This window comes from Monodon monoceros, unplaced genomic scaffold, assembly GCF_005190385.1.
Source record: "Monodon monoceros isolate NGI ecotype Baffin Bay Population unplaced genomic scaffold, NGI_Narwhal_1 Super_Scaffold_19, whole genome shotgun sequence".
Lineage (NCBI taxonomy): Eukaryota > Metazoa > Chordata > Mammalia > Artiodactyla > Monodontidae > Monodon > Monodon monoceros.
Genome location: NW_021703775.1, coordinates 10,123,132 through 10,135,671, shown reverse-complemented (window position 1 = coordinate 10,135,671; position 12,540 = coordinate 10,123,132). Strand labels below are relative to the sequence as shown.

The 12,540-nt window shown below is 46.7% G+C and overlaps 1 protein-coding gene across 1 annotated transcript in view; it reads right to left on the bottom strand.

Moving 5' to 3' along the window:
* ACOXL (acyl-CoA oxidase like) overlaps nucleotides 1–12,540 on the bottom strand; it is a 353,725-nt gene that overhangs the window by 74,909 nt on the left and 266,276 nt on the right. The window contains 1 exon segment of the mRNA XM_029232291.1: nucleotides 7,693–7,780. Within this exon segment, the coding sequence (XP_029088124.1) occupies nucleotides 7,693–7,780 (88 nt within the window).

Sequence of the window (12,540 nt, the reverse complement as noted above, 5' to 3'; positions counted from 1 at the left end):
CTCTAAGTCCTTTTGGCTGCCCTCTTGGGCACAGAACCATTTTCACCTATAATTACAGAAATCTGTAGGAATGTATTTTATTTTCTAAGCTGCCAATTAAGAGAGAATTTCTGAGTAATTTTTTAGGAAAAAGAATCCCAATAGATAGCTTCATCCATCTCTATTTACACTGATGTTACATAAAATTTCCCCATTGAGGATTCAACATGCACTTTGATGGACCAGATCAGGGGTCCTGAGTCAGTTAGGGGAGGTGAAATACTGATGAAATACTGATGAAAACCTCACTTTTAGTTACCTGGTGATCCTTTCCCCGTGTAAAGCGGCATTTTATGCCACTTTGAGCATGTATCAAAACTTGTTTAATGATTATATCTCAAAGGATTGAATGCTCTTTATTTTCTTTTCAGTTCTCACGTTTCTGAGTAAAAGCCATCATGTTCAAGTTAACAGAGCATTATGTTTTCTCTGCAAACAAATTCCCATAATTCATAAACAAAGAGAAAGGTAAATTCATGAAGAGGAGACACAGCACTATTTTTCCACGTGACATTTGGGATCTAGGTTAAAAATGATGCTTTTGTCTCTGGTGATTTATCAAACTCCAGATTTCATAAAAGATAAAGATGCACTAAAGAAGGAACACATCATCTTAATGCTTCATTTTGACACTTTGGGTCTCTAAAAAGCATGTATTTTAAAGCTCTCCCCTCCAGAAACTCAATCGTGTCCATGATTTACACAGTGAATTCTTGTTTTTCAAGTATACTTAAGTGAGAACAGGCCAGGAGACACCTTGAAAGAAAATGGTCACATTTGAAACATACAGATTATTTATAGACAGAAAACTCAAAGAACTGAAAGAAAATCTGGTTGTCAACAGACAGTTGCTTTTTCTATGTTTTCTCTGTAGCTCATTTTGGGTTTTGTGTGGGTGGCTCATGTGAACTCAAAGGTTATTTGCTAAATGTTTTGTGAGATTAGAACATGTTGTCCTTTAAAACCTAAATGCAAGTTTATGTTTATTGCAAATATGTTCAACTTTAGAATATGGGATATGGGGTCATTTTTTTAATATAGAAAATCATACCTAGAATTGCTATGATAAAACAAGATTTCCTATGCTTCTAGTTTTCATTCACAGCTTAGAAGGTCTTATTCTTAATCGTATTCCTAGCGGAAATCTCACAATATAGAGAGTTATGCGGTGAACATTTTTGCTTTTTCACCTTTTCGGTTAATTTCACCTGCCAACTTGAACACTGATTAACCTTATTTTGAAAATACTTAGGTACCAGGAGCTGGAAAGTCAGTGTGGACTATAGCTCAGGTCTTTGCAATTCATCATATAAGGTACATTTTTCGATCACACAGTGTACAAAGGAGCAAAAAAAAAAAAAAAAAAAACTCTTTTTTTTTTTTTTTAAAGGCGAGGACGGTTTATTTTTCTTGCCTATTTAGCAATGCTCAGCTACCAGATTCAGGTCCAACAAGCACTTATGAGCCTCACCAAGTGGGCAGATGGCAGCAGTCTGCTGGATTTGAATCCCCCTTCTGCTGTGTGGCCCTGGGCAACTTATGTAACCTCTTTGTGCCTCAGCTTCCTCGGAAGGAAACTGGGTAGATGGTGGTCCCTCCCTCATTGCCCTGGTGGGGGACTAATGAGTGCTCATTAATCTCACACAAAGCCTGTGAGATAGAAAAGATAAGAAGCATGATTCAGAGACAAAGGCGGTGAGAAGAGCAAAAAGCAGCACAGGCCAACTTTAACCCAGGAACGTATGTGTTCAATAAAATACAAAGAAACCCCCGCCCCCGAAAGTTCAAGAACACTAGAATGCCCATTCTTCAGAGTTCATCTGCAGGAAGGAAAGCCTTTGGGGAGTTGAGGGTGGGAGGACTTTTCTCAAAATCTGATGCTAAAAAGCCTTGGGGTCAGCCAGCCCTGGGGCGGAGTCCCGGCTCCACAACTTAGATCTGTGTGATCCGAGGTGACTGTTCACCCCTGAGCTGAGTTTCCTCAAGGGCTGTGTGAGGTTGTTGTAGAGACTGAAGAAGTGACAGGGTCCAGGCGCTCAGCACGGCCCTGGCTCAGAGGAAGCACCGAATAGGCGGAGACAGAGGCCATCAGTCCAGTCAGCCAATATCCCGGGGCCCGGAAGGTAAGTGACATTTATTAGCGTCTGGGTACAAGTACTGTGGCTAAATTCTGTCACTCACGGGCCTCCGCAAAACAAATATCCTCCAGGAGTCTGACCCAGGTTTTTCCTCGTCTCCCTCTTCCGAGTGCGACAGAATCTTCAAGGTCATCTGTCATAAAACTATCTCATAAGTTGTCACCTCCAGCAAAGAAGAGTGAGTTATCAGAGCTCTCTCGAGACCTCCTAGTTGACACACTCCCAGGGGCTGGGCTGAGCAGGGTCCCCGGGGGCTCTGGCGAGGGTCGTGTGACAGCACTTCTTGAGGAGGCAGCACTTTTGGGGTCTTCAGGTCTGGCTGACACAGACCTCAAGTGCACCTACGTGGCCTGGGGCTTCAGGGGAGGAAACCCCGCGTTATGATGAAGGGAGCAGCCTGCGTGATGCCGCAGAAGAGATCTTCCTCCCCTCACTGGAGCCCGGGAGCCACGCTCCCTCACGCCTGCTCTCCCAGGATGGGGAAGGCTCGGAATGTGGTCCAAAGTTGGGCGTCGGCATTTTAGAACTTTCTCTCTTCCTGTGTCTATTTGATGAGGCACAAAATTTAAATCCGATGTGGCAAAGCTGCACGCTCTGTGCAGGGTTTCCGGGCTCCAATGCTCAGGTTCAGCTAAACAAATTCTTCTCTTTAAGAGCCGTCACGTATGTGAGCAGGGCACCCCCTACTCCAAACAGTCTCCACCCAGGTGCCTCCACTCTCTTCCTCTCTCCCTCCTAATATTGTGCTGGTTCTCATGTTCTCTTCTCCCCATGTGTTGCCACCTCCTGGGTTCCCAGAGGGAGCCTCTCTGTTGTCCCAGACTCTGGCATTAGGGACCCAGAGAGTCCCACAGAGTGTGTAGGACATCCACGGGGGCCTCTCCCAGCCACCGCACCCTCTGACATGGACCCATCAACTCCCAGTTGCCCCCTTTGCTCTCAGGAACAATGGGTCTGAGACGTGTCCCCCTATGTGAGAAGGACAGAGAAAATGAGGCCAGAAACGGTCCTTCTCTTCTCCATTGTTGGAGCCTCCAAGATGCTGGTCTGTTGGGATCTAGCAGCAAATCGTACCTGCCCACCCTCGGCTCTCCAGATCCCCTCGCCTGCTTCCACCACCCACATGTTTAATAAGTGCCAGACAAAGAGGAAGGTCAGCAGCGGGGCAGGGGTACCCCAGCTCCTCCCTCCATCAGAGGGAGCCCTCAGGGCTCGCTGGGGCTGCTCTCAAACTCCTGGGCCCAGCAGAGGATGCTGATGGGAGAGGAAGGCACACAGGCTGTCACAGCCAAGGGAGCATCTGTGGTACTCACCCTGCTCCCCCACCTGCCAGACCTCCATCTCCAGCGGTCACAGCAGAATATGGCAGAAACCATTATCCAAAGAACGAGATGTGCTGACTTTTGACTTTTAGTTCCACCCCAGAGGTCATGTTTGCCCTTCAAGCTGGGAGGACTCAGGGTTTGGAGGGACTTCTGTAGTTAAGTGTAAGGGGATGACAAGTTCCTAAACTCACACTGGACTTTGGGATGAAGTTGTGGCATTTTATTTTTCTGCGCTTGCATATAAAGCAACGTGCATTCAAGGAGGTGATAAGTGTATTCCCGTAATTTCCTGGAAGATGAACGCCAAAGCTAAAGCTAAATCAAGGTGAATGTAGTTTGCATAAAGAAGAGCCACATTAACAATGGGGAGGAAAATGCTGATCCCGTGAATACTGGAAAAAGGTCTCACGGATAAAATGCAGAAATGACGCTTTAATAACGCACGTGATCACATTTTTATTAACAAAGGACGTCTTGTTTGGAAGCAAATACATCCTTGAGACGGGTCTGAAATTGATCCTCCAATAGGCAGAAATCCACACTACTTATATATTCTAATTATAGCTACAACCTGCACTTAATGCAAACATTCTAAACTCTCAGTCACTTTATTAAGAACCAGAAAAGGGACTTCTTGAAGCATAATGAGGGCTACTCACAAGCTCTGAGAAAGAAAGCGAAGAGATGATTCTGCATAGAGCTGGAGAATGCCGGACGTAATTTATTTAATAAAAGTGCTTCGTGTCTCTTTTTTGGTTTAGGAATTGGTACACCCTTAGGGGTTCAGACAGTACCGTGCTTCAGCACTGCTATTTCTAGGGCAAGATAAAAATGTGTATCAGAGAAAAGGAATCATTTATCATCGTAATGGTTACATCCCACTCTAGAAACCACTAGAGACTGCTTAACATTTTTATTTCCAGCACGGTTTTCCTGAGTCTTCAGGTGACAAATGGGAACTGATACCAGACGGCTTTCTTTCCGTTTGTTCCTTATGAAAATGGCTAGATGTGGAGCTCAGTTTCATCTGGGGTGACGCTCAGGTCTGTGCTTTCGCAGCCTGATCCTTCCCTTCCCCTTTGTGTGATTCCTTCAAAAGTCTCCAAAGGCAACATCTGGGTCCAGTCAAAGAAGACAGATGGGCTCCTTCTACCTCCTCTCCCGGCCCCTGGAGACCTCTTCCCGGGGCAGGGGCGGGGTCGGGGGGTGGGGGTGGTGGGGGTGCGTTCTATTTGAACGTAATGACAGGCTGACTAAATGTTTCCTGGGTAGTGTGTTCAGGGCATTCCTATCATTAGAACCCATTCTGTATCCTTACAGACCTCCTCATTATGGATGGATTTCTCTATTTCAAAACATTCCTAGGATTTCTAGATGCTGTCATTGACTCCTATTATTTTTCTTGTTATTCTTATGATTTTTCTTTTCTGACTTTCTACAGCCAGATCCTCTTCATCTGTCGTGGAACTGGAGGCCAATTTCCTAAAAATCATCTTTCTTGCTTACCATGGTTATTAACCAATAAAAGATTCAGAATTAATCTGGATTTCTTTGGTGCTGTGGCAACATCAAATCCTTGACATTTCTTCCTGGTGTCAAGACTTCATACATTGGAACCTAACCCGTTTAATCTTTCTTTGTTTCTTCCTCTTAAGAAAAAGGATCTAAATGTTCCACTTTGGTTATGGGAACTAAGGTTTTTGTAGATTAGTAATTAACAGTAAGAAAAAAAGTTTTATTGAACACTAACCATGGGTCAGGTGCTAAGGTAAGGGCATTCAAGTATCTTCTCAATGCCCCTCCCCGAGGTAAATATCACATTATCTACATTTTGTCAATGAAGGTGAGACCTGGAGTCCACAGGGTTCATCCTTGTGTCCCAGGAAGGGCAAGGATCCCAGAGGGAGGAGCCCAGGTGCTGGGGCCACAGCACCCTGGAGAACTGAGCCATAAAGGTACACAAAGTGGAGAAGACCTGGGACACACTCGCCTTCCATAAGGGTGTCTTGAGCATTATTTCATATCCCAGGTAAGTTTCAGCCTGATCAACAAATCTGGAAAAATAACCCACTGACAGAAGAGGGGTGGTTTACCTAAATTTCCTAGGGGTGAGGTAGGTGCTGAGAGCACCAAGCCGGTCCAGGAAGCAAGCCCCCATGGGCTCCAGAATCCACGGCAGGCAGGTCAGCATGGAGCTCAATCCCACTCCCTCGCCCCGAAGAGCTGTCCAGATGGCCCAGGCTCCAGAATCCACGGCAGGCAGGTCAGCATGGAGCTCAATCCCACTCCCTCGCCCCGAAGAGCTGCCCAGATGGCCCAGGCTCCAGAATCCACGGCAGGCAGGTCAGCATGGAGCTCAATCCCACTCCCTCGCCCCGAAGAGCTGTCCAGATGGCCCAGGCTCCAGAATCCACGGCAGGCAGGTCAGCATGGAGCTCAATCCCACTCCCTCGCCCCGAAGAGCTGTCCAGATGGTCCAGCCTCGGCACCTTCTGATGATAACCGAATGCCACGTGGAGACGTCCCCACAGAGAGGATGGAGCACGCGCGGGGACTCAGCAGTTGGGTTTGGGTTTGTGATGCATGAACTGGCATTCTGGTTTCTGTATCTGTCCCTTCTGAGTTTGATTAAGGAGTGTCAATTCCCCGGAGCCTCATATATGGTGGGTGTACAGGCAGATTAAAACTCCTGAATCTGCAAACCAAGGAACCCAATCCTGTACCTTACTGACCCACAGGGGAGGGAACGTTTTGCCCTTTCCTTTACCTTCTCGGACCCTCTGCTTCTTCCTCCTTCCTCTGCCCCACGGAGCAGAAGGTAGGAATCAGAGTCTGGGGTGTCTGCGAGGCCATCGTTATCACAGGGTGTGGTCACTGTGTTTAGAGGCTGGCCCTGGGGGTGGTGCTCCTGGCGGCCTCCCGGACCCCGTGAAGAGCCTGTGCTCTTGGAAAGTTCACCTGAGCACGTGCACACTCACCTGAGCATCCTCATTCCGGTCCTTACTCTTGAGCCCTATGCCATGAGGCTCACCAGGGTCCCAAGCACTGGACCGCACTCAGAGGGAGGGGAGAGGCCTGGCTCCGTCTATACCAAAACTACTCACTCCAATCCAGCTCTTGTCGGCTCTGAGCGAGGGTCCTGGGCACCCCCACAGCCATTAATAACGTGGCACTTTGCTCTTCCTGAGCTGCCTGCTGCCCAGCTCGGGGGCTGGGCAGGAGGCAGGCAGTCCTGGATTGATGTCTTGACTCTTAGCAGAGCCCACCAAGGAATTCCAGCCCTGAGACAGTGCCCAGGGATGCGATAGGACCAGCAGCCTGACCCCGGAGCTGAGGTGGTGACCAAAGCCTAGTCCTGCCTTCTGGGAGCCGGCAGTGCCCCTGGTGTGATGGAAAACTCCACGCAGCATAAACGCAGAGATCGCCTTCCTCTTATCGCACTTCCCCCCCCATGGAGAAGGGCATAGGGATGAACAAACAAATGTCTCTTGAGGTTAAACAATAATTTCAAGAATAATTTGCCATATCTTCACGGATCTCACTCTGTTTTCAATGTTTCATCTTACTTTACGTGATTTTGGTGTTTTGAGGCCAAAATGAACATTCACACTTCCTCACCCTCAGCACGCTGACGCTTTGGACTGGATTGCTCTTTGCTTCGAGGAGGAGGGTGCTGTCTGGTGTGGTGTCCCCGGCCCCTACCCACTAGCAACCCCTGCTCAAATGCAACAACCAAAAATGTCTCTAACTGTCACCAAACGTCCCCTGGAGGGCGCGATCCCCTCTGGTTGAGAACCCATAGCTTTAAAAGGTGGTACTAGTCCTTGCTAATTTGGGGGTTAGGTTTGAGTAGTTTCGGTACTTGAACTTCTTCAGGCAGTGATCCCCTTAAAACACCCTCACTTTACCCACCCCCGTCCCGTTTGTTTATTTGGGAATGACAGTCACCACTGGGCAGAGAGCCCCTGCTGTGGGACCAACATTTAGCCGGCTGGCTCCTGGCGAGTTTAACATTAGGTTCTGTGGGTGTCATTTGGTCAGTGTTCCTAGCATGTGGGGCGTTATTTGGGGACCCTAAATTCAACACAAGGGCTCAGACCAGAGTGGGGGCTGTCCTTTCTCTGCACAGTTGGAGTCCCAGATAACCTGGAAGTCACTCAATCCCAAATATTTGACAAGAGCCCACTGACCTCTGTGAATGTGTGCCAGAGACAGGCAGGTGACGTGGTGAAGACATGAGCTCCAGGCACTGGAAAAGTCCTCGTTCTCGGTCGTCACCTGCCAAACTGACAGCAGAAAAATCACCGCTGATGAAATTCTGAGAGAATCGAGCTTCCTAGCAAGGCAGATGGCGGACACTGCACATTTCAGCACAGCCAGTAAGCGGGGGTATGTTGCACGCAAGACCTACTGTAGGCTGGCCCCTGTCACCCCCAAAAGCTATTCGTTAGATGGAGAAATGCCATAAACATACTGTGAGTCCAGTTTACGTGTTTCTATTAATTCCTCACACATACCAAGCATGGCCACCACCAGTTGCCAATTCTTGAGCTCTGACAGGCATCGAAGAAACAATTCGAAGGCGAGGGACACAGAACGTGAGACGGTTTTTAATCAGGTCACTCCATGCCTGGAGAACTCTAAATACCAGAACGAACTACTTAAATCTAATGTGCAACAGAACCTACCCTCCTTCCCTTTCCCCTCCCCCCCTTGTACTCAGGTACTGCCACATGTTTTCAAATTCTTTCTTTTCTTTTTTCTCTTCTTCTCTTTTTCTTTTTTCTTAAAATTCTGCTTAAAAGCTTTGCTTGAAATTCATTTCCTGACAGTTCTGGAGGCTGGAAGTCCAGTATCAGGGTGCCAGCACGGTCAGGTTCTGGTGAGACTCTTCCTGGCTTGCAGAAGGCTGCCTTTTTTCTATTTTCACATGGCAGAGCGAGAGTGGTCTCTTTCTCTTTTTATAAGGAAACTCAGCCCATCATGAAGTTCCCACCCTCATGACCTAATCTAACCCTAATGACCTCTCAAAGGCCCCATCTCCAAATGCCATCACATTGGGAATGAGGGCTTCAACACATGAATTTGGGGGCGGGGACACAGTCGTGCAGTCCATAACAACATTCCTTTTGATTTTCATTATAGAAATGTATGTACAGATTCTTAGAGGAATCTTGTAATTGAAAGACCATGGACTTTGGGGCTTGAGAGATAAAAGTTGAAACTATAGCCCATTACTATCCACCTTTGTGGTTAGGACAAATTATTTCACTTCTGAGCCATTAAAAACGTTTTTTTTTTAAATTTAGATATAACTGACAATAGCAATATGTTAGTTTCAGGTGTACAACATAATGATTCAATATTTGTGTATATTGCAAAACGATCGCCACCATAAGTCTAGTTCACATCCGTTCACCATAGTTACAAACATTTTTTTTTCTTGTGATGAAAGCCCAGGGACTATAGTTAATAATATAACTGCTTGTATATTTGAAAGTTGCTAAGAGAGTAGATCTTACAAATTCTCATCAAATTGTTTCTTGAACGCCTGTCATATCTGCAGCATTGGCATTTGGTAGTGGCCGTATTTGACATGTGTGGGGAACGAGCATCAAGGTGGAAATTAGACTCACAGGACATTTATGTCATTTATTCACCTAATGAGTAGCTTTTTTCAGCTCTACTCTGGGTAAGATGGTCTTTCAGTGACTCTAATGAAGGAAGTTGTTTGCTTTATTTTGTTTTTTTAATCAGAGGGAAGTGAAGAAATATAACTGGAATAAAATAAGAAAGAAGAAAATACACAGAAAAGAGAAAAAGGTGCTGAATCACAAAGGTGGCAGTCACAGTCATTTCGGGAAGGCAGATTCTTATCTGACCAGAGCAGAGTGTGAAATTTGGCACTCTGACTTTTTTTGTTTCTTCTTGCCGTTGTTTTCCCCCATGGAGAAGGGCAGTGGCACTCTGCAGTTAGCGCCGAGTCTACACTTGGAGGCTGAACCAGAGTTTGATCTTCTGGTCTGCTCGCTTTGACCACTTGATCATGGGATGGAATGTGCCCCATACACCTCTCAAAGGCCTCCCTGCCTAGGGTGGGAGACAGCACCCTCCCCCTCGAAGCAAACTGAACGGCTTGGTATTTAAACGTTCAGCAATTCTCTCTGCTCAAAGAAATAACACTCAAGTAGAAAGTTAGGCTGTCTGTATCTGCTTCCCATTTGCTTCCAACTCATACCCCGAGTCCTCTGGTTGGAAGGTCACCTGCCTTCCCCAGCTCCCCAGTTCTTCCAGGGCCTGGAGGACGGACTCCTTTGTAAAAATCCTCCTGTAACAGAGAGCTTTGTGCTCCAGTGGAAAAACTGGCAGCACAGAAAGCCTCTACCCATGTATAATTTAGCATGATTACCTGGGGCGGCAGGCACAGCTCAGAGGACCATGTCACATGCGCCTCGGGGTCCCCACCTAAAACTGGGGCATCTCATGACAGCGGAGGGAGAGGATAATGTCTGTCTTGCTCCCTGCATTGGTGTCACAATTACAACTGAAAAGACACAGCGGAGATAGGCGATTCTCAGAGGAACAGCCCACAGAACATCTCTGGCAGAGGCAAAAACAACAGCTGGCCAAACACACTCATGGTTCTGAAACTCTCCCATCACGCTGCAGAGGAAAATGCCCAGAAATCCATGCTGAAGCCCAGTGGACAGGCCCCCCTAAACATGGATCAGCTGCCCTCCACCACTGCATGGGAAGGAGAGAGGAAGGATCAACTATAATGTGGAGGTGTCCAGGTAGAATTGCGGACACTTTTAGATTTTTTTTAAGTCAACGTGTAAAGTAAGTTTTCACGGGACTGATCAAGAGAAAAGCAGGGACAGAAAACTGGCCGGACCACGTGGAACCCTGCTTGAAGAAGGGACATCACATGGGAGAAGCTTGCAGAGGGACTTTTGCAAAACTGGCTGTGGCTTAACCCCTCCAACAGGATGAGGCAGAAGTAAAAAGCAAGTTCAAGTTAAGGGGAAAGGCCCCTTGAAGGCCTGCCAACCAGCTCCTGGGTGCTTTTCCTTACATGTCAACATCACTGTACTACCGCAGGACCCACTCGAGAAGGCTCAGTATAACCTCATCCTTGCTGGCAAGTGGCCCCTGGCACTGGCCACTTCCCAGATAGAAAGCCTGGCACGACTCACCCCCCACTGGATAGGACCCAGGACTTGGAATGTGTCGATAGGAAGGCAACTTTACGAGGGCAGATCCCCAGGAAAGCAACCCACTGAGAAGCCTCTGGTCCCTTGAGTTAGTTGATTGGCAGGAAGTAATAGGCTGAAGCCAACTGAGGGCTGCACAGTGGTCCACATGCCTAGGCAGGGTGGCCTTTCAGAGGTGTGTGGGGCACACTCCATTCCATGATCAACTGGTCAAAGCGAGCAGACCAGAAGATCAAACTCTGGTTCAGCCTCCAAGTGTAGACTCAGTGCTAACTACAGAGTGTCACTGTCCGCAATTGTAACCCCACTGACAATTGCCTTTGCAATGCACAAAAAGTTTAAATTTACTTATTGCACAAAAACATTGTAAAAAACAGAAATCAAATATCTAGCCCTGCAACGTTACAAAATCTTAACATGAGGTTTTTGGAGAAAGGATTTTAAAAATGACATGGCTGTTGTTTACTTCAAGTGGTAGAGCCGCTCCTGAAAACTTGTGTGTAAATTAGCCTTATGCAAAACAAACCCTTCTTAAAACGCACCAGGTAACAGACACTGTTTTAAGCCCCTTATGTGCATTTGTTCATTTAGCTTTCAGAAGCCCTGCAGGTAAGCATTAATGACATCTTTTATTATCTTCATTTTGCAGGTGGAAAACTGTGACACAGAAAGGTTGAGGAACTTGCCCAAGGCTGCAGAGCTGGGTTTGGACTGGGTACCCAGCTTTCTGAGCCCACATTCCTAATCACAGGGTACACTGCCTCCCAATGGACTCATGGGGAGTTAGTTCCCTGGCCAACACCTGTCCTTCCCAAATACACAGTTTATAAAGATGTATTGTCACACCTGGTCAGGTTTGGTGTGAACCACACCCCACACTTAAAGTCTCTAAGGGAAATAAATGCTTGTTTCCTTAATAAGTCATCATACAGCTAAGACAGAGCTGAACTCATAAAGAAACCCCTGCTGCCTTATCTTTGGTGGATGCCCATATCCATTCCCCCTTTTTCTTTCCTAGAAACACCCCAAATAGCTTTGGGTAGCAATATACCCAGTTAAAAACACTTAACTCCCTACAGAGGATCTACAAAAAAGCCTCAGCTAACGTCATATTTAATAGTCAAAGACTGAGTGCTTTCCCCCTAAGATCAGGAAGAAGATGAGGCTGTCCATTATCTCCACTTCTATTCAACATTGTACTGGGGGTCCTGGCCACAGCAATAAAGCAAGAAAAAGAAATTAAAGGCCTAGAATTTGGAAATGAGTAAGTAAGACAGTCTTCATACAAAAAGACATGATGTTTTATGTAGAAAATCCCAAGGAATATATAATAAAGCTACCAGGACTAATAAGCCAATTAAGCAAAATCACGAGATACAAGACTCTGACATACAAAAGTCAATTGTATTTCTGTATTCTAGAAATGAACAATGGGAACTTGAAATTTCAATGCTGTTGCAGTAACATCAAACATATGACATATTTACGGACACCTTTTACAAAGTACTTGCAATATCTGTACATGAAAACTGAAAAAAATGTTGCAGAAGGAAATTTAAAAGGAGCACCTAAATAAAGGGAGAGATATACGGTGTTTGTGGGTCAGAGAACTCCATATTGCTAAGACATCATTTCTTCTCACCTTGATCTACAGATTCAACACAATGCCAATCAAAATCCCAGCAGAGGGCTTCCCTGGTGGCGCAGTGGTTGAGAGTCCGCCTGCCGATGCAGGGGACATGGGTTCGTGCCCCGGTCCGGGAAGATCCCACATGCCGCGGAGCGGCTGGGCCCGTGAGCCATGGCCGCTGAGCCTGCGCGTCC